Source organism: Echeneis naucrates, chromosome 11 (genome assembly GCF_900963305.1).
Source record: "Echeneis naucrates chromosome 11, fEcheNa1.1, whole genome shotgun sequence".
Taxonomy (NCBI): Eukaryota; Metazoa; Chordata; class Actinopteri; order Carangiformes; family Echeneidae; genus Echeneis; species Echeneis naucrates.
In genome coordinates this window covers 5207087-5226601 of record NC_042521.1, presented here as the reverse complement: position 1 = coordinate 5226601, position 19515 = coordinate 5207087, and the positions used below count along the sequence as shown (strand labels likewise).

General features: G+C 44.0%; 1 protein-coding gene across 1 annotated transcript in view; it reads right to left on the bottom strand.

Moving 5' to 3' along the window:
* The window catches only part of ext1b (exostosin glycosyltransferase 1b), a 102284-nt gene extending 97126 nt beyond the window's left edge, over positions 1-5158 (bottom strand). The window contains exon 1 of the mRNA XM_029513602.1: positions 3943-5158. Coding sequence (XP_029369462.1) covers positions 3943-4886 — 944 coding nt within the window. The 5' untranslated portion in view covers positions 4887-5158. The remainder of the gene's footprint in view (positions 1-3942) is intronic.
* Positions 5159-19515: the final 14357 nt, after the last annotated feature.

Here is a 19515-nt window from a genome sequence, read left to right as displayed (position 1 = left end):
TTGAGGGGATTTTCTAAAGTGGGAAAAATTGTGCTGATGACACAGTTGTGAAAATGAAAATACTGCAGCGCTTGGTTGATGTTACTGTCATTGACTCCTAATGGGAAAAAGTCCCACAGCATGCACGGTTTTTCTGGACTCCATCTCTTTTCATCCCACCTCACGCACCATACTCCCAACAAACACCTCGTGCTATTATTACTCAATCTCACACCCACTTGCTCCTCTTCCTCACTCCTTTCCACACACACATACACGCTCAACACAGATATGGTCTCTCTTGATTTTCTCATTCCCTAAATCTCTTCCTCTACTTCTTTTTGTAACCCTCCCTCTCTCCCTCCAAGTTTTCAAGTCCCTCAGGTGACCTTGAGCGGCAGCTGCCAGTGAAGTAGCTAAAGTACAAAGTCAATATGAGCCAACAAAGCTGGTTAAGTATTAAATGGGGAGGATGATGACGCTGCTATTTGCAGGGGAAAAACTTTACAAAGAGCAAATAAAAGGGAGCGCGTGCAGTCAGACTGTAATGGAACACTCAATAGTTATAATGACGTGCTACAGCGGTTGACTTATGATGTTAGACGGGACTGTACTTTTGATATCTGCAGGCTCATCCACTTGAAAGAGGAATACAGAGCACTTACAGTACCTGCAGAGTGGGTTTAATGTTGAGTTAAATGTGCCAGTCTATGGAAAGCTGCTTAAATGTACAACACATCAGGATTACAGATGATTAGACCATTGTTTCTTTTCTTTTTTTTTTTGGTGGGATAACACAGTGAAAAAAAAATTAAAAATTCAGACACTGTGGTTCACTACTGAAACAGAAAGTAGTATACCACAAAACAAATTTCCCCATTTAAAAGCAATGCACACTTAATTTCCCAAAACTGAAATGAAAACGGAAGAAACAAAAGGAAACCACATTTACAGGGAGGTGGGTGTCGGTATAAAAAAAAAAAATGTTTAAGTCACCACAAGTCACAGCATTGCAGCAAACTTTCACCTTATGTGAAAAATGTTCAATTGGTGAGCCCATAATAGCCTTTCACTGTGCTCTCCCAGGATCATTGTCAGCAGCCCTGAAAACTGAGTGGATGATGTAGCAGTGAATGGGCCCTTTCATCAGCGTTTGACTCCAATTGAAAGCTATTGCAGCTAAGGAAATCAATTGAATAAATGTGTGGAGCATGGTGTGTGTGTGTGTGTGTGTGTGTGGGGTTCAGGTGCGCATATACTGACTTCCACTAGCCTCTAGACTCTGCTGCATTCCTCAGTGGAGAAGCATTCCTCTGAAAGCCAGCGTGGGTCAAAGGTCAGGAGGCAGGGATGAATCAGGATGCAGCATCAGCAGCCATGACAGCGTGTATACAAGTATGCCTTAGTGTATGTTTGTGATTTGTGGAAGGATGTGTATTGATTGCAAACAAGTACAGTCTGTGTGTCACCGCATCCCTCTCTGTAGGCATCGAGCTACATTCAGAGAGCATCGAAGTACGTACATACACTATGCAGTCAGCCTGCCTTGGCAGTGCTCCTTCCTCAACCGCTAACAGCTGCTCTGACACGTGTGTGCATTCCTCAGTCTGCACCACAATGCCCCCGCACAGCACTGCGTGCCCCCCCGGCCTCTGGAAATATAGCTCCAGCCCTGGCTGGCCGCCTGCACACAGATCCTTTTACCTGGGAGAGCGAAGTCAGGAGTTTTTTTTTTTTTTTTGGTAAAGCACAGGCTGGAACCCAAAGGGGTTTAAATTAGATTAAAATGAAAGCCATCAGTTTGATTAAATTTAAACAGGTTGCTGAATCATAAATGTATTGCTTCTGCTGTGTTGACCAATGCCAAAGGAGGCGAGCACGCTGAACGGTCTGTAGCCAGCAAATGCAGTTCTAAAAGTCAGCAGAAAAAGTCAAATCTAGGTCAGTGATATGGGTGAAAATGACTGAAATGCTCAATGCAACAACCAGGCTCAATCTCCACAATAAGCACTGTGAGAGCGTTGTATTAAAATAAAATTGGATTTATCAAATTTTAGTGGAGAAATCAAACATAGTTATCGATCTGGGAAATGACTAACAAGCCGCAACATCGATCAAAATAAATCAACTGTGAAACACACTACGGTGGAATTGGAGGGCAGAGAATGCTTCCAATTTCCCCGAGCTTCGACTGTGATCATTTGCGTCAATCAGCTGATTGTGGGCGCTGAGATATTCCAGCGGCAGAGGGTGCCTCTGGGAAAACAAGGCCCCGATCTGTTGGGAGAGAGAGCAGCGAGCGGAGCAGAGGTGGGCTGTCCAGAGTTGACTGGAATGTCAGATAATGGATGACATATCTCCCCAGGTGACACCGAGCCTAAGGCATCCAGGGAGACATGATGAGTGTGTGCGTTGGAAAGAGAGAAAGAAAGGAGGGGTGGGTGACAAATGGATAGACAAGTGCATGCTTGTGAAGTTTTGGTAGAACTCCCTTTTTCTGGCATTATACTTTGTCTGCGAAGAGTTAGAGGTTTTTGAGTTCATTTCAAGTTCAAGGAGAGTCTCTTCCTCTCTGAACCCAACATGTGTTTAGTTAAAATGTTTCTCTTATCTCTCCCCGCAGACCAAATGCAAATATGTGTTGCCTGACTTTCCACATGTATAGCATCTTTCCTTTCCCTTCACCTTGACATTCAGTGCGTATGCACAGGTTGCACACGTTGCACACACCCCCTCTAGGAACAATGCGGACAAGCGCTGTTATCACATGCCCGAATTTCTCCGGGCTTCACACAGGCATGGGGATCCACGGGCTGATATATGTAGATCAAACCAACGTCACTCAGAGACAAGTGAACCTGACAGCGGAGTTCACCGCGTAATCCAGCTATGTAAACATCAGAAGACACCTCCTCCCGTATTAAAAACATACCAAACATTCAAGTGCAGCTGCTGATCCCAAGAGTGATCATTAATTACCACCTTGACAAAACTGAGACCTCCAAAATTAGAGGTAATCAACTGTCCCTGGGGGCGAGGTGGAAACGATGGCACTGGCTGTTGGAAATGGAGGTGATAATTAACCCATTATGGCTGATTTAGCTGCACTAAAGTGTTTCATAATTCAACCAAACTGGTTACACACCGCGAGCTATACTCCAGCTATACATTTAAAGTGTGGGAAGTGGAGTTTTGTCATGACAAGGCCAACTTAACGCTGATGCTAATTTCAGAGTTTAAAGAGTGGGGGTTGGGGGGGGGGGGGGGGGAGAAGAAGAAGAAGAAGAAGAAGAAAAAAAAAAAAAAAAAAACACTCCCACGGTTTGACTTTCACTTAATTTGCACTAAACACAGGCTGCGAATCAAACGTGTCCCTGCACATCCTGGTGAGAAGGCCGCAGCAGTGCTCCTACGGAGGGGAGCTGGAAGGAGGTGGTGGCACTGGTGGGGATGGGGTGGGTGGATGCCTTCATAGGAAAGGCTGTGATGGAGGCGTGTGTGTGTGTGTGTGTGTGTGTGTGTGGGGGGGGGGGGGGTAGACTTGACTGTTGATCTTTTATGTCATGCTTTGAAAGGGACTGGGGAGGTGGAGTGGGGAAGCAAAAAAAAAAAAAAACCCAGCCATGTAGTGGGGCATTAAAGGGCTGGTCAACTATGACCTGCAGGTTCGGGGGTCATTTTAAGGCTCACGGTCACTCAGAGCTAAATTTAAAAAAACAGACTTTTTCACGATTAAATAAAAGCTTAAACACTTGATTAAAAAAAAAAAGCCTCCGTTTATATTCTGCTACAAGTTAATGGCTCTATCTAGTTTCATTCAGGAAGAACAACACACACACACACATACTGTGATTAGCGCCTGGTGCGCTGCCGGGGTCGAAAGGTCTTTGGCACAGATATCAGAGCGACAGAAAAGTCGAGCCACAGAGTTGTTGTCGTTGTGTGTCATTAGTTGTCACTTACTTGTCATACTCCGCGTTGTCCTTGTCACAGCGTGCGTCCTTGTGCTTCTGCCAGTCCTTGCCGTGCTTGCAGGTGGTGAGCAGCACCACATCCTCCGCGTTGTGGACGTGATATAAGGCATTCCTGGTGTCCGAGCCGATCCCGGTCAGGTAGCGCTTCCCCTTGAACACCAGCATGTACTTTCTAAAAGGAGGGATGGAGTTGTACTTGAGGTACCCCCTCTCCCCCCCGGTCCTCGGGTGCTCCTTGGAGAACAGGGGGATGGACACGTCGAAGCCGGGCCTGAAGTTCTCGGTGCTGATGCTGGCTTTGGCCAACATGGCTTGGCCGATGTCGAAGCCCAGGTCTTCCGTGTAGTCCGGCCACGTCCCCGAGTACAGGTTGAAGATGAGGTGGTTCCTGCCGTCGTTCCACAGGGGCAGATTCTGGACCTTGGTCTTCAGGTTGTGGACGTACTGCGGGGACAGCTGGTCCCGGTCCAGAGTGTCCAAACTCAGAACGAACAGACACGCCTGTCCGGGGTCCGAGGTGTAAAACCTCGACCCCTCGATTGTGGATAAAATATTCTGGTAACTCTCGGAGATCTTGTCCCCCTTCTGCTGCGGGTAGACGTAAACTTTGAATCCGTTCCTGTGGCACAGAGAGAAATCAAAGCATGAATCCATGCGGCACCGCTTGCCTTTGTAAACACCCGCGTTGACGTCCCTCTTCTGCCTCGGAGAAATGTGCAGGTTGTACTCCTCGGTGTCCGGCTGGTCCCAGGGCAGGAAAGGGTGTAAAGGGTCCGAGAAGTGCGGCCAGGGCTGGTCGGGCCGGTACGCATGTCGGCTGCGGTCGTGCCGGCTCCTGCTCGCCGCTGGAAGTTGAACCCCTCCGAGGTGGAAGAGAAGCAGCAGGCACGCACCGGCGGAGAGCAGGATCAGGTAGCGTTTTTTGGCCTGCATGTGTCCTGGGAGCGGGGGCGAGCTGTTTAGGAATAAGAAATGCAAAGTGGCCCGAAGTTAGGCTCTCACCAACCCCGACTACACCGCTCCATCCTCCGGCAGCCTCCACGGATCCCCAACCCCCCTTCGGCGTATTCGGTTCCCAAATCCAGCAATTGATCCAGTGCATGTGGGCGATTTTAAAAGTGGTGTCGCTTTCTCCCTCTTCTGTAGAGTTTCACCATGTCGCCTACAGCTGGGTAGGTGGTGGTGGTGGTGGTGGGGGGGGGGTCTTTAAAAAAAAAAATAAAATAAATGAAAAAAAAAAAAAAAAGCCCCAGCCGTGGCCGGACTCTCTCGGACGGACACGGATCACATGCAGCGGCGGCTCTCTTCCCCGGCGCGTCTTCGCACCCTCATTCAGGCCGGCTGTGTGTGCGGGGCTATTCAAATGGAAAACTGTCCGACAGCCGTGTGGGAACTCTCTCTCTCTGTCTTAGTCTCTCTCTCTCCCTCTCTCTCTCTCTCTCTCTCTGTCCCCCCCCACCCCACCTCCCACCTCCCTCCCCACCAAAGATGAACAGCAGCAGGGGTCCCCGAGGCTCTCCCAGACGGAAAGGTATATCCCGGCTTGGATGTTAAAGTCGGGAAGACATGAGAAATAAAAAAAATAAATAAAAAAAATCCCGCACCCCCTCCCCTAAAAAAAAAAAAAAAAAAAAAAAAAGCCCACAGTTGATGTGGCCGGATCCAAAAGCTTCGGGGTGAATCCGTCCCCCCCCCCGCCTCTCCCCCTTGTTTTATCACTCCATGGTCCCGTGTGAGGAGAGGCGAAGGAAACGGAGGAGGTGGTGTTGGTGGTGGTGGGGGGGGCGCAGGAGCGGCTCAGCGGTACAACTGTAACCTGACGAATCCCCGCATGTCTCTTATTTGTCACAGACGCTGGTTGATATTAAAGAATAAGGAGGGGGGGGGGGAGAGAGAGAGAGAGAGAGAAAGGAAAAAAAAGCTCATCAGCAGGAGAAGCCAGGCAGCAAAATGACCAAAAAAAAAAAAAAAAAAGCGAAGTTGGCCGGTCGACACGAGGCGGACCGACACCGGACCGACACCGGCAGCTGGCGGGCGGGCGGGGGGGAGAGACGCTCCGCAGAAAAACACGGCAGTCCGGGGTCCTCTTGTCCAATTACCGAGTGCTCAGTTGTTCAGATTGTTGGTCGGTTACATTCCAATCCCGACACGACGGCAGCTGACGTGACCTCCCATCGATGCGCACCGCCGCCGCTGATTGGTCCGTCGGTGGGAACGGAAGGGGCGGGACTTAGGGGGTGGGGGTGCACCCATTCATAACCGGAGTCCTCCGCACGTGCAAATTATCTAATTGTTGAGCCGGTGGAAGTTGTTTGAAGGTTTTTTTTTTTTGTTTGTTTTGTTTTGGGTTCTTTTGCTGCCGGAGAACAACACACACACACACACACACACAAAAGGCTGAGAATGAAAAGTTGTGTTAATGCTGAGTGGTGTTCTCAACACACACATTCAGTGCTTGCTCTCAGACTATCTGAATCAGTCTTCACTTCTGTTTTTACTCAGGAAGAGGAGTCCAGAGGATTAAATACTCCATTAGAAGTTTCAGCAAAATGGAAATGTAGTTTTCATTCATCTTTTTTCAAATGTTGTTGATGTTGTTGTTGTTGTTGTTGTTTTCAAATGATTCGTTAACACTGAAGCAGATAGTTTAAAATTGTGACATTTTGCTCGATCAACATATTTCAAAACCTCATGCAAGGCTACAGTTACTTACCTTCTCTCCGCCAATGATTAGCTATTTTTTTTTATCTCATTAATATATTCACATTTTTGTTATTCAGTTTTATGTATTACAGAAACCTGATGTTTTATGTATTTTTTATGTCTCTCAAAAGTCATAATTTTTCTTTATAACCAGCGCCACAACTTCACTTGATTAGACTTTTTCGTGTGCCAACAGTTCCTTTCTTTCTTTCTTTCTTTTTTTTGCTACTTTCTTTTATCACTTATATTTACTTCCTTATATTTCTTTCTTTCGCTCTGTCAACTTGATGGGTGATTTAAATACTGCTTTTGTCTTTCTAAAATCTCTGTTGTTTATAGATCTTTCATTTTTCTTTTTGCTTGCTTGTATGTAGGGACAGATAGGAAATGAGGAGAGGGAGAGAGGTGGTGGTTGGGGATAATGTGCAAGGTCCATGGCTAGTATAAAAACCGACTCAAGGATGTTGTGGTATCAGTGTTGTGTTGTGCCTCAACCTCAGGCAGCAAGTTTATTTTGCATTTCAACCAAATGTTGCTCACTGGTGAGCCATGGTTTGTTATCAAACAGGTTTTCATGCAGACCCGGACTCAGTAACCTGCAGTCCTGAGAGAGGAAATACGATCAAAGGGACTAAAGTAAGATTAGCTCTGTGTGGTTTGCCTGTAATGTGATGAAATATTTTGATCGCCTATGGTTCTCTTCGGATGAATGACTCCATTGTCTTGTTGTAGGCCTACCAAAAACCTAGTCACGATATGATGGCCTGTGATGCCAATAGGTTGCTGGGAGTTAACCCCCCCCCAGCTAAAGTTTTCCCCATATCCACTAACAAACCAATGGGGCACTTCAGAGGCAACATACTTGACAGGGAAATTAATAGCAGAGGAGTGGCTCTCGCTGAGTGTCACCATGGCTCATAAGCCCTGCATAATCCTCCCCACTGCCATTTGGTGGCACAACACTCAGGCTGGGTGAGGAGGCCATCCTAATTTTTTATCGGCCAATTAGCTCAGAAGAGGGGGACTAATTAGCCGGGCTGGCTGGGAGACCGGCCAGGATCCTGTAGTTGGCCAGCACACATCATCAGAATATGCTGGTGATGAAGATGCCTGGGTGCAGTTCCACAGGGCTGCTCCTGTCTTCATGGTCGTCCTCTTTCAAAAAATGTTTAGCAGCCCATATAGGAACATGCAAAGCCTGAATCATCTCCTCACCGTAGTGCCATAACCGGTTCTCGCTGCCCTTATGTTTCCATAGAGGGCTTCTTCTAACACAAATCTAAACTCAGCAGTCTTGTAGAAAGTCACCCAACTGGCACACTTAGCTCAGCTGCCTCTCTTTTGAGAGTCTTGCTTTTGTTTATGCCTGAGGGACTTTTCTCTTAATTGCTTGCAACTCTAACAGGAATAATGTCGGGTTCCCTAATGACACTTGAAACCAAGACTGTGTGAACCGGAGAAGTCGGTGTAATCTGAAAAGACTTGTTCTCTTGAAAAGTGCTTGTGTCTCTTTAATGTATTACAGGCTGTCCACATCATTAGACGTTCATCTTAATTGAAGGTGAGAAGGAGAGACTCTGTATCTTAAGCGTAGGCTGCAGTTTTCACTGCTTCACCATCAAAAGGTACCATATGCTACAGGTTTATCCCCTGTATCCCGACCGGTTTGGAATATTTTGTAGCTGTGTGGTCTCTGCTTCACAGCGGTGAGGACTGGGAATCATTCCAGCGAGGTCTGCCTCTTTCCACGCCTTCATCCTTTCCTTGTGTACACTTCTAATGTTTCCAGCCCAGAAAAATTCCCCTCTTCAATCACACTTTGGTCTCTCTCCTTCACAGGGCTGTAGCAGGTTGGGGATGTGAGAAGATGGGCAAACCTGGCCAGCTGTGAAACCTTTAAGGCTGGATTTACAGTGTAAACTAAAAACCCCGCTTCTTCTTCTTCTTCTTCTTTTTTTTTAAGCTTCCAAAATCACAAACAGTGGGTTTGTATTCGAGCAGAGCAGCTGTAGATTCTCACATTTTGCCCAAATGAAATCACGCTGTCAGTGCGTAGGAGCAGGAAATTGCTCCACTAATAAAGGAAGAAAAATACAGGAAGTGACAACTTCTACATGGAGGAGAGAAGAAAAAAAAAAAAACAAGCAAGTTCTCTGTCCACAAACAACCCTCATAAGTGTTAGATCATTAGTTTCCTCTGATATGAATCAATACATTGACTACATGTGAGTCTCAGAGCAAACAAGTTGCACCTCTTTTCTTTAATTCAAACGATAATAAACTGAAATGAAAACGTCCTGCACATTCCTCTCTGCTACTGTATGTTTTCCTAAAAAAATAATGTGTGCGTGTCCAATCACCTGAATCAGTTGCTACTTGAGGAAGTATTTTTTTGTGAAGCAAAATAAGAACAAAATGACTTTTTTTAATGGAAGAAAGATTTGAGGATTGTGGAAATAACCTCAGAACAGCAGTGAACGCTGTTAAAAGACCAGTGTTTCTTTGGGTACTTGTTTTTTTTTTTTTTTTGAAAATCTGACGTTCAGTTCTCTGACTCAAATATGAGGCACAACAAACGTGTAAGACAACCTTCCGACATTTTTATGTGTTGCTGTTTTATCCTGACATTTGTTTTTGAGACCTTTCATGAACTCAAGTCATATTTTGTGACCCGGTTTTCAATGGAGAGCAAATCTCAGTCTATGCCAGTTATACACATTTAGTCAAACCGGAAAATAAGAAAAATATTGTAAAAAAGGATGTGGTCATGAAATACTCATCTTCATTTTTTGCCAATGGAAAAAGTTGACCTGAGCTATCATTTGCCGTACAGGTTAAATTACAGGAATATAACCAGTGCCATATATTGCAATGATATTTGATATTTCTATGCCCTGCCTTTATGAACGTTTGGCTCATGCTGTGACTTTTTTTGGTGCTGCGTGTAAAGCACTTACCCTCAGTGACGGCAAGCTGGGATGATAAAGACTTGCAAATTCAGGCCGAGGTAAACAAATACCCATGGCTGGAAAGTAATCTGTGGGTTGACAGAGTTTCAGGTAAGAGGAAGACAAAACAGCCTTTGAGAGTCTTCAGGCTGCTGCTGATCAGTGGCTGATAAACTCCCATGTGGATGATGTAACAAGCTGGGCTCCTGCAATGAAAAAGGGTGTGTGTGTGTGTGTGTGTGTGTGTGTGTGTGTGTGTGTGTGTGTGTGTGTGTGTGTGTATGGAGGTGTACACAAGCATTCATCCCCAAAAAATACTGTCTCTCTGGTGTGGTGTGTGTTTGGATCCACATAGTTGGTTTGCGTATATACTTCTGTTTATACTTGAGACTATATTTTGTGTGTGTGTGTGTGTGTGTGGGGTATGAATAACAAATCACAAATCCAGTGGAGTTTACTTTTTAAAGGCTCATGAAGTGGCTCCTAAAACCTGAGAAAAGACTTCCACTGATCTAGTGTGTAATCTCGTCTACATGGTCTCACCGGGAGTGCGCTCTTCTTTTCAAACAATACTGCTTTTATTGGAGAGGTTCAGAAACAAGCAAAGTTTTCAAGTATTCACGTCCAATCTTTTGTCATCTGGGTTGCCATTTCCCTGGTGCTCCCTCCTGCAAACTTAAGGCAGGGTGAAAAGTTGAGGGTGATCAACATATTGCATTGAAAGCTATTCACTTCATACCGTCGCCTCCTCTCGTTGCTGACAGCACCAACAGAGCAGTGACAAACAGCCCGGAAGTTTAGCTATGAGAGCATTGTGACTGATGTAGCCGTGGCAAGTGTGTGGGAGTCAATCTGGACTTAGACTTTCTGTTCTCAAACTGCCAGCCTCATGGATTGCTCCGGGCTACTGAATGCTAAATGGTGTAGCCTTGACTATCCTTTCAAAGTGCTGCTCGCTCCGTGTGTGGGATGCCAAGTGATCTCCCATTCTTTATTTATTTAAAGTGACCTTTCGACTCCCGAGCTGAGAACGCTTAGGGCAAACTGAGCTGGGTTTAAATGTTCGGGGGTGTGGGAGGGAGGCCATCATTCGTTGCCAGGGCCCTGAGCGAACGGCGCTGAAACTCCACAATTTTAACCCCGGAATTCCTCTGGGAAGTGCCGGCTGGCAGGCAGCATCAAATGAAGCGTTTCAGGTTAGATGTGGTGATAGGCTTTTGTCCTCATTAAAACAGAAATCCCCGCCACTTCTTTCCCATTTGTATTCAGCCTCAATTCATTCAGGGTGGATTTTGATTTGGGGGATTTGGATGGTATAAGGCCACTGAAGCCGAGACGGGGGGGGGGGGGGGATGCATCTTCTAGTTATGTCTTGCACAAAGCTTTGAAAGAGCAACTTTGCATAGGCACCACTTTATCCTTTACTCACTTTCCAACTTTATAGCTGAAGACTAAGCCTCTGTCTTGGCTGAAAATTATAGTTTCCCTGCTTATGAAAAGGTCTAAGAACACCTCTCTTTAAGCACACTTGCGGCTGAATGTGCCAATCACTTGAAACATCGGCCCCACTTCAGGGAGCTGAAACATAATGAGTGTCAGTATCATTAAATCTACAGCGCTGATATTAAATCAGTATCATTTAAAGGAGCTCATTTTGATATCATTACTACAGAAAATGCTGATGCTGCATTGGGACCTGCTGGCTGCAGCTCAGTAGGATTTTGCATCCATTCAGAGATTCTTTCATTCCCTCTGGGACTATACTGCACACTAATCCACTTAATTTACAATTACCCATGCAAGGCAGTCATATGGAATGATTAATGGACTCAAGTAATTCCACTGATAGAGCTGGTGAGTGGAAACCAGTCTGTATACATCACATACAGCCTGTTTTCCTCTCTCCCAGTTTTAGCACACACACACATTCATATACACAAATGTATATGCAGCACATACTCCATGCATCTACTCCGTGCATATTGTATGAACCTACTCGCTGTTTTTTAGGAGAGGCAGGGGTGAAGCCTGGCTTTGCAGGATGAATGTTAATGTTTTAACTCCCCTGCCAAAGATCAAAACAGTGCCTGCTCTCCTCAGCCCTTTGAACTCTAACCCAGATTTCGCCATACCGCCCTCTGTCTTGCACGTCTGTGCTGTCGGCTGCTTTTCAGTACTTGGGATGAGCTTTTTTGCACAAGTGATAAAAGGTAGCTGGACAACGGCGGCTGCCCTTTTCATTTCCGGTGCATTAGGCCCACAGATACTGATGCTATCAGCCCCGTCAGGCTCCGAGTGCAAAGGGCTAACTGCTAACGTCAACACGCTGATGTCTTTACATGGAGAATTTTAAGATACTGCCATTTAGAGGGTGTTCTTCTAACATTAGCCGACTGACAACAGTGTACAGCTAATGGCAATTTAAACATGTTCTGCAGGTAATTGGTAATAAAACAAAAGATTAAACAAACTGAAATATAGCCAATAAATCTGGCCATTCGTTTTTATTTCCGGTTCAGTCCCAGATGAAGGTGTGTCTTGGGCCACACCGAGCTGAAATATTGCCTTTAAAGTAAATTTCAGCATGAAGGATCGGGATAAATATCCTCAGTGGTGTAAATACTTAAATCAATTTACACATTACATAGGCCACACAATGCTGAATTAAACATGCAGGGCCTGTATAATGCCTTTTAATTATTACAGCAGTCATCACACAGGGTCACCAAAGGAATTGCTCTGATGTTAACACCAAGCGATAAGTGAGGGGATTTCACAAGTTATACAGATTAATTCTCTGGAGATGATTACTAACTCGGCAAAACTTTGTAATCCATAACATATTGGTAGAGAGATTTCCACATCTATGCACCAAAGTGTTGTTTTTCTCTTTTATTGCAGTTTTTAGTTTAAAGCAAATCCGTGCTTAAATCTCAGCCTCCATCTCTCTGTCTCTGTAGATCCTCCGTTTCTGATTTGACAGCTTTGTTCTCCAATTTTTCCTATTTTACATTCTCACACATATTCGATTGTTCCTTTTTACGGTTTCTAGTCAAAGACAGACAAATGAGTATCTCGCTTTCATTTTTTAATCGGGTCTTTTGCTCTTTTTCTTGTTCCCCTTTTCTCTGTTACTTAGCCTCTATGACCCTTCGACTTAGTCAATACCTCTCCCCTTTCTCTTCCTTGATTCACACATTTTAATTGCTCATTTCCTCATCTCCGGAATTAATGAAATCTTTATTCATACAGGGATTTATTAAGCTTTAGAAAGGACGGAGGAATATGGAGAAGGGCGGAGAGAATGGAACAATGCATTTTAGTTTTTGCTGAGAACAACAGATGTTGATGACAATGATTACCCTGTAGCCAAATAGCTCAATCACTCCTCGCTAATGGCAAATAAATCACAGAAATCACCCTCACAAAAGCAAATGAGAAACAGGTTTTTCTCCCTCTGTTCCAAGTAGCATTTTCTGTCCAAAGCCTGTTAGGGAGATGCTATAAAGGAGTCACGGCAGATCAAAGCTGTTTTCCCCCTCGCCCTCACTCGCTGCAGTCCTTATGCTGGGGACGATAGATGTGTGTGATGAGTTGACAGCGGAGAAAGCAATGCAGGGAAAAAGGTTAGAATGACATGTGAGGACATGTTATGACTGCTGCCTTGACTTGACAGTGCAGGGTTAATTATAGATGGCCTCCTCTGTTGGCAAGAGCTCAGCGTTAAGTCCCTGAGACGACTGAGACCTGGCTGCCTTCTGGCGATGTGCATTAGGTCTTCTTATGTTTTATTACTGCTGGAGGTTGGGCTGGGGGTGCCTGAGCTCCATTTAGGATTTGAAAAAAGCTCTCTGACGTTAGAAATTAACAACAGGTTCGGCTGATGTTTCACGGCTGACCCATTTTACTCATAGGTCATTAGAAAAACACATGGAGTCAATGTTACAACTTAACTAACCTGACTGAGCAGAGGAACCAAAGTTAAACAACATCCTTCTGTCCTTGTTGCTAATGTGGGAATGCCTTCATTTTGTAAAAATGAATGCCCTCACTGTTTGAGAAACGCGATCATTTCTTTTGCTGGCATGAAAAGGTTGTTGTCAACATTGTGTGCATTGATTACTGAGTCGTGCGTATCCTAACTTAGCATAAAGACTGGAATTTGGAGGAACTGCTCGTCTTGCACAATCAAAAGTATGTATATTAAAAAAAAGTACTTATTTATTCAAATGTCTTCATTTAGGCGCAGAAATTGAAAAAACAATAGCCGTTTAAACATGTTTGAGATGCTGGACTTCTGTTGCAGCACATATGGTGATCACTTGGGATGCCAAATATAATTGGAGATAAGGGCTTTTGGTTTTGGTCTTGTTAAGACATGATGTTAAGCCTAGCTTAGCATGAAGCTGGGAAACAAGTAGCCTGGCACTATCAAGTTCAAAAACAAGCCTAGCAGTCTACCAGCATTGGAGGCACGCTCATGATGGTATCAAACCTGGCCGCATCTCTGTGATAAGGGTGGTCAGACTGTTTCTCGTTTTCATGCTGAGATAGACTAAGTGCATCATGCCTGTGCAAAGACAAGAACAAATACCTGTGCTCATCTACTTCATTTGTCAATCTGAGAGATGAAATGTTGTTTTCTCAAATCTCCAACATCTGACTTACACTCACATTGTGCTTCGTGCCATTCCTACTTGGGTTTAGGCTAAAACAAACAAGTGTAGGTTTCTGGTAGGCTAACTCCTTAATATTGGGTTATCTGGTCCACTGCTGTATTTATTCTACTTGCTAATTTGGATAATAAGATTCTGGCTTTGTAGCAGATCAATGCAGAATTAAACAGGGATCTGTCTGCAGAAGCTTAATGAATGAATGCTCTCTTCCCACTAGTTATTTTGTCTGTTGTCTTTGTTTCTACCCAGCTCATACTGTGCACGCTTCGACTTGACTCTAGAGCAAAACATGTTTGGCAGCACCACCGCTAATTGTTTATCATCAAAATTAATATCTCAGTAAAAATTAATCTCATCAATTAATTTTTTTTAAATCCCAAATCTTCATATCAGTTGTTGAGTTGTTGTTGTTGCTTTGGATGTGGACTTTGTCAGCCCTTGGGGGCCAACATAACAGCCTCGGGCCCCATGCTGCTACCTGCCCTGCTTGCCTCGGCAGATGCACAGTGCTAATCAACCACTAAATAACGTTTTACTAACTAGGTACCAGAAAAAAAAAGGCTAATTTCCTTCCTGTGTTTTATCTCCGTCCTCTCTACAATTAACTTTCCTGTAATACGTTCAATGAATCAAGAGTGCCAAGCTGCATTGATTTGTTAAGAGATGTCGGGCATCTTTGGCTGGTAAACGTGTCTCTAGAAGATGTGTTGTGCTCTCACATCATCACAGAGGGACTGCACATTCATACACATTTGATTGCCCTGATGCCATAATTAGCTCGGTCAGGCAAACAAGCACTTTGAAGTGGTTCTAGTTGAATGAGACCTTGTTTGCTTTTCTTTTCTCTCAGAGAGGAACAGACTGGAATAAAGTGATGAACGAAACAAAAGCTTGAAACGTTTAGTCGATTTACGGTCTTGACCTGGCAAGGAGGCCGTTGCTTGAGCCAAAAAAGCGCTGGACACATCCTTGCTGTCTGCAGTCTGGGAAATGATTTTGCTGGTGCATCTACGTTTGGAAATGGGAAGGGGGGTGGGGGGGGCGGCGGTGGGGTGTTTTTGCTTTGTCATGGGGAATGTGATGATTCATGCTGAAAGAAGCCAAACATCTGGCTTCATTAATCATTTCTTCTTAAGTCCTGGTTTTCGGGGAATACTTTTCCCTTTTCATCACATTCCCCCTCTCTCTCTCTCTCTCTTTCGCTCTCTCTCTCTCTCTCTCTCACACTCTCTCTCACTCTCTCTCTCTCTCTCTCTCTCTCTATCCCTCTCTCCCCCCGCCATCTGCACTGCTTGTCATCTGTTGACATTCTGGCATGCCTCATCACCCATGTCACTCCTCCCTCCTCATTTGCTCCCTAATTTGTTTAGATGGCAGAATAAAGAAAGGGATGAGAAAGAAAGCGGCTTAAGGTGTGGGGGGAGAAAATAAGGGAGGGTGTGGGAAGGGAAGAAGGACGAGAGAGTTGTAAATCAAGTTTGATGAAATCAGCATGTATGCTGTTAAACTGTTAGGGAGTTCTTCATTACTCACTCAGCTCTGAGTGAATGTGGTGACACAACCACATTAATGCCACATGCTACATTGCCTACAGCTAACTGACAAAGTGATAAGAACAACATTTTCTATTCACTGTGATCCCCCCACCCACATCCCTACGCCCACGCAACGAGCACGAACGCCCCTTGTCAAACGTTTACAGTACTCCGAAAATTGCTGCTGTCCTACAAAACCCCCATGACCGCTGTCATATCAGCGGAGAAGTTTCTTATTATTTATAATATCTTATTGCTCTAGTGGTAGCCCTGAGGGACAAGTTGTTCCAAATGCTGACACAGACACAGAGAAAGAGATTTACTCTATGTAATAGTGGGGATATTAAAAGATGACAATGTGGATCAAATTTAAGACATAAAGCATCAGCAAGAAAGAACAGATCAAAACATGCCACGGATCAGATCAGGCCAAAGGTATGAAAGTTAAATTGTAAAGCTTCTCTGTGCTATTTGTTTAAATGGATCTGTCCTTCAAGAAAAACGGCATCATTAGCTTTAGAAGGTGCCAGATATTTTAACTTTTAAACTTTACAGGAGCTCCTTGTGAATTTTCCTATCGCTATGTAGCCCAGGTGATTAACATGATTAACATTATTACCTCAAACAGCACACTTCAAAGCTTCCCTTAACTAGAGCTGACATCCTATTTCTCTTTTGCTACACGCTAACCAGCTCTGTATTATTCAAAATCCAAAAACTATTACAGCACTGCCGATGAGGTTAGATCAGAAAGCATTACTGCGTTGTTTCAGACGGCACTGATAAATTACACATTTAGCTGTTTAATTTGCAGGATTTATTTTATTGAAAGAAGGAAAATCTTGCGCCAGAACAACACCTGAAAATGCGGTTTAAGAGCGTGTACGAGCTAAGCAGTAGTTTGAAAAAAGTTACAGCATGTCTTTACTGCGTTGAAGGTCAAAAAATAAAAGTTTGTCCTACCTTGTCCTTCTTATGGGGGTTGCACAGTTAGCCAGGGGAAATTGGTCTGTGCCAAATTTACAATGCAGCAAGACCAGAACGTCCCAGTTTTCCAGGGCATTATTATTTGGTCATTTCCTTGGGAGAAGGCGAACGACAGAAGATTTATGGTTGTTTACCAAGATATACATACTAGACAGAGCAAAACAAGCAAAAGTTCCACCGGAGCAAAATCAACATATCTATCATGCAGTCGGAAACTACAAAAACTACAAAGCTCATGAAATAAAAGGATCGGCCTTCAAAATCCCAATTCATGAAAAAAATATGGTTTGAGAATGTAGTTTCCCTCATCAGGTTTATGGCTGGAAAAATTCTTTAAACCACAGTCGTCTCTGAGATGTTTGCCAGATGGCAGCAGGGTAGATATGTAATAGCATGAGCACATGCATCCACGGGGAGTCTTAGACCTGATGATTATACAACATCCAGACAACGTTGTTGCAATCGCAGATTCTGGGGAAAAGGAAAGCAACATGAAAGAAACATGACTAGTGAAACAAATGTATTTGTGGCAAGGCTGTAAATACATAATCAAATATGAACTAAGAGGAGGAATCAGGGCAAATGGATGCTGCTATAAAGCAAAGAGGACAACAAGAGGACAAAAAATAAAAAAATAAAAATTATTTTCCAACTGAATTTCTAAAACAAGAAGAAAAAAAACGCTCTCTGTGCTGGCTATAAATAAACTCAACGATGTAAACCTGCATCCCGTTCCATCCCATTGGCAATAAGGAAAATATAATTTCCCTCGTGGGAGAATCAGTCTGGGTTTGAACTAAAACTAACCCAGTCAAACTCCTTGCTCACCAGCCGCTTCCACAATTTATCGTGATCTTAACAGGATTTCAAAGACGTGAAGCAAACCGCAGAGCTGTTTGTATCAGCTGCCTCAGGTGACAAACTGGCAAAACATTTTCACCTTTGCTCCCAAAGAGGGGAAGCTGCAGGATCATCCCATTACTGGTATGTTTAAGAAAAATAACGTTCCCTCAAAATGCAACATTACAATCATCTTAAGAAACTGCTTTGCAATGTTCAAGAAAACATTATCACCACCACATTCAGTCGCTCATTGCATACATTTCACTGAAAGGGGGATTTTTTTCCTCCTCGTTTCCTCACCAAACTTCTTTGGCATCCAAATCTCAAGGTTAGGATTGTGACCTGAGCTCAGGTGTATCATCCATCCATTTTCTTCACCCACTTTGTCTTGTGCAGGGCCTTCAGATGAGACAGCACTAAATCTATCTATGGCGTAAAATACAAATTCTTAGGTAATCTCCAGAAAGCTGAACTGCTTCCTTTGTGCGTTTGTCTCCATTATCAATGATTCGAAGCAGCTGAATTACACACTGATTACAGTGATTCATGCTTTCCAGTGCATGTTCAAAGAAGCCACCAAAGCTGTTCAGGTGCTTGTTGTTCACATACTGTAAGATGTTGCTGACATTTGTTTTCACATTTGACGAAGCCATATGTTTCACAAAAAAAAAAAAAAAAAAAAAAAAGTGTAGAAGCTAAAAGAGAGTGCATGGATTATTTACGGACAGAATTACTGATGCATGTGAAGATGATTCAGTCACTGCTGTGTGATGTGGTGGGGGTGCTGCTGTTTTCTATTGTCTGACAAATTCAGAAGTCTGTATTTTGTTTATCTGTGTCGGTTACACCAATATGAAAGTTTTCAGAGAAGGTACATTCTTTACTTTAGAACAATAAAGGAGAAAAAAAGCCTGAGAAATATAGCCACACTACAGGAAAATTAAATCAAAGCGTTGAGGCAACAACGCATATTCACACTTTTAGGAGCAAGCTCGCACAAGGACAAGGAGTTATCCAAATTAATTGAATTTAATGCAACAAGCTGTGTTGCACACACTGAAACCATTAGCACTTACGTAACTGCGGTGCGTTTGCCAAATAGGCCAAGTTGAAACAAACCCTATTTGATGTTGCAGTGCAATGCATCAACTCCCATTCAGAGACGTTACATGCCACATGTACATGACAATGAGCGATATCATCAAGCACTCACGCTCCCCCTCCCCTCTTAAATGAAGAATTATGAGTTTGTACGCTGCGCTCCGTAGCTTGTCTCTTTGATCAAAACAGCAATTGTAGTCATTTTCCAACTGTGTTGGACTGAGCTCAGCAGAGTGACTGAAAACGAGCTTTCAAACAGAAGAACAGCAAGTAAACACAGGGAAATGAAAGGATAGTGAAAATGGCCGTATCAAACCTCCCCTCTGAACAGCCGTTGACCACATGCTGGGATGTATGGACAGAGCTGTTAGAAGACATAGATAGAGATGACATCGTTTCAAGGGAGGGGCCCTTCCCTTTTAGCGTTTCCAAAACCAGAAACAAAAGAGCGTCAGGGGTGGATTAAACAGTGTGTACCTGCTATAACTAATATGTCTGACAAACTGGTGTCCACAAACAGTAGGAACCTGGTGTTACCTCAAAGGCGTCAGAGCACATAATTAGCACTCACTAATAAATACGTTTAGTAGCGTTAAAGTTGTCATCAATAAAAGCTTAGTTCTTGACTGATTTACCAGCTATTGGGGGGCTCTCTGGATGAATATGGTTTAGAGAAATGTGAGCAGCTCTTTCCTTCATTCCTTCATTCCTTCATGATAAACTGCCTCAGGCAGGTGCTGATGCTTTTGACCTGAGGCATGTTTTACCT